Source organism: Pinus tabuliformis, chromosome 5_1 (assembly GCF_031772625.1).
Source record: "Pinus tabuliformis cultivar Carrire ecotype Pingquan chromosome 5_1, CPIR1, whole genome shotgun sequence".
Taxonomy (NCBI): domain Eukaryota; kingdom Viridiplantae; phylum Streptophyta; class Pinopsida; order Pinales; family Pinaceae; genus Pinus; species Pinus tabuliformis.
This window is the reverse complement of record NC_142305.1, coordinates 943,935,590-943,937,851: the sequence shown is the minus strand read 5'-3', so window position 1 is coordinate 943,937,851 and position 2,262 is coordinate 943,935,590. Positions and strand designations below refer to the sequence as shown.

At 38.0% G+C, this 2,262-nt stretch overlaps 1 protein-coding gene across 1 annotated transcript; it reads left to right on the top strand.

The window, feature by feature from the left end:
- Positions 1 to 1,395: 1,395 nt before the first annotated feature.
- On the top strand, positions 1,396 to 1,923 carry LOC149167890 (G2/mitotic-specific cyclin-2-like). The gene has a single exon (XM_089430621.1). It carries the CDS (start codon positions 1,396 to 1,398, stop codon positions 1,921 to 1,923), a length of 528 nt encoding a protein of 175 aa, XP_089286747.1.
- The last annotated feature ends 339 nt before the right edge of the window (positions 1,924 to 2,262 follow it).

The following is a 2,262-nucleotide window of genomic DNA, read 5'->3' as shown; positions in this document are numbered from 1 at the left end:
CTTGCAGAAGTTTTGTTTCTGAAGCATCTGTTTGAAGGATGACTAGTTTTATGACAGTGCTTACATGGATGAAGATCAAAATAATGATCTTTCATATGGCCAACTCGGTCACATTGTTGGAATTTCACAATCTGTTGTTGTTGCTGTGGAAGAGGGGAAAAATTTGGAACAACTGAAGGTGAATTTTCATGAAGGAATTCAACACTCTGTAACTGAATGGTCTTTGAGTAATCTGGAATATGAAAGGACACGTCCTTTTCATATCCAAGACTAGTTCTGTGCTTGTTGTGGACAAACTCTTCCCAAGGTCTGATGATGGGCTTGGAAAGTGCAGAATGAAATTCTACATGTAACTCTTCTCCTTCATTAGGTACTGGATCTGGATAAACTTTCTGCTTATGGGAGTCTGTTTCAATGTTCTGAACATAAACAGATTCAGAATGATGACTCCACTGCTGTAATTCTTCCTTCTGCAGTTGAGATTCAAGCTGCAAAAAATCAATCTGTTCTTGAGCATTTTTCAAATAAGTTTGAATGTCAAAAAGAGTTTCTTTGTTGAATTTTACCATCTCATCAACAGTGGAATGAATTAGGATATTCAATAACTTTAATGCATCTTCAAGTCTGGCCATTGTCTCAATAGATAAACCCTGATATGCAAATGATTTTTGCCACAATGTTCTCCACAGTGGGTGATTTTCGTAAGTTGATTCACTCTACATTGTTTTTAATACTTCCACATGTAGTAACAGTCTCCAAATAAAATTATATTTTCCAATAGCAACTTTAGAAATTAAATGCAATAGCCATTAAGTGATAGCTCCTATAGAATGGACATTTCTCATTCAAAAACTTAACTATACAGCGAGCAGATTGGAAGATAGAACCTGATAATTAAATGACAACCAACACAAATTAGTACATATGCAATTATCAGTCCCCATAATGGCACCTCAACATTTTTTTATGATGTACGCTGCCCAGGAAATGGAAGCACAGGTTCCCTTTTCACCACAGTCCTTGTATCATCATCAAACCACACTCATTCAACCTTTGAGATAACATGCAATCCCTTCAATGCAGCTACAACAATAACAAAAGGTGGAATGATGACTTTAGGCCCCTCAGAAAGAACTCCAGAATTTGTGGTTATGCCCATAAATGGAGTGCGGCCTCTTGATAGTTGGTTTCACACCCTAAACACATGAAAGTGGGAGGCAAAAAGAAGTTGCTCAGTTCAATGTGCAAGGCTAGCCTGTGCAACACACTGATGCAGGAGTCGTCTCTAATCAGCTTGTAGTGGGACACCGTGTTGAAAATGAGAATAGGAGTCGTATGCCTCCAAGTTCCATGCCAATACAAATGAACACCATCACCGAGGAGTTCAGAGCTTGAATGTCAGAATATTTGAGATCTATGCAACAGAGGGGGGAAGTAATCCAGGAAACATGTAATCTTTCCAAGAATCTACTTGATAGATATTGTTTAGTTGGAAATATTAGTGAAGAGAATTGGAAATTAGTTGCTACTGTAGTATTGTTTCTGGTAGCCAAGTATGAGGAAGTTTGGCCTCCAATGGCAACTAGATTTGGAGAGCGTAGATTCACACTTTCAGAAATAATGCTAACGGAACAAGCAATTCTGAAGGCACTGGATTACAAAATTACAATTCCAACCGCCATTGATTACGTTAGATATTTTATCAAAGTTGATAACTCTATTGAAGATGAGAAAAATCTTGCATTCTGTCTTACCAATTTGAGTTTGGGAGAATTGGAAATGAGATACTCCCCAACATTTATCGTTGCAACTGCAGTTTATGCTGCTCAGTGCAGAATAAGGGGTGCTCCCCAAGAGATACGTGACATTTTGGATGATATTCCCTATTCGAAGAAAGGATATGCAGAAGAAAAAATCCAATGAGGGAAGTAAAATTGATTCTCAGAATTCATGTGCTACTCCCAGAACAGTCAGACGTTCATCAAGGCTTAGAGATTGGCCAAAATACACGAGTGTCTAATGGTGCTCAAAAGAATGAAAACTACCTAAGAAAGCGAGTTGTGAAGGCTGTTGAAGTAAACAAACAGCTAGAGGAGCGCCTCAAGAAGTTTAGCAACTTACCAGGAGTGAAGGAAGCACCTCTTATAACTGCAAAGCGTGATTTCAAATTTCAGATTGATATGACAAACTGAGAGGACTTGAATTATCTACATTTAGGTATCGATGTTTCAAATGCACACTTTGAACGATATATGCTAGTAT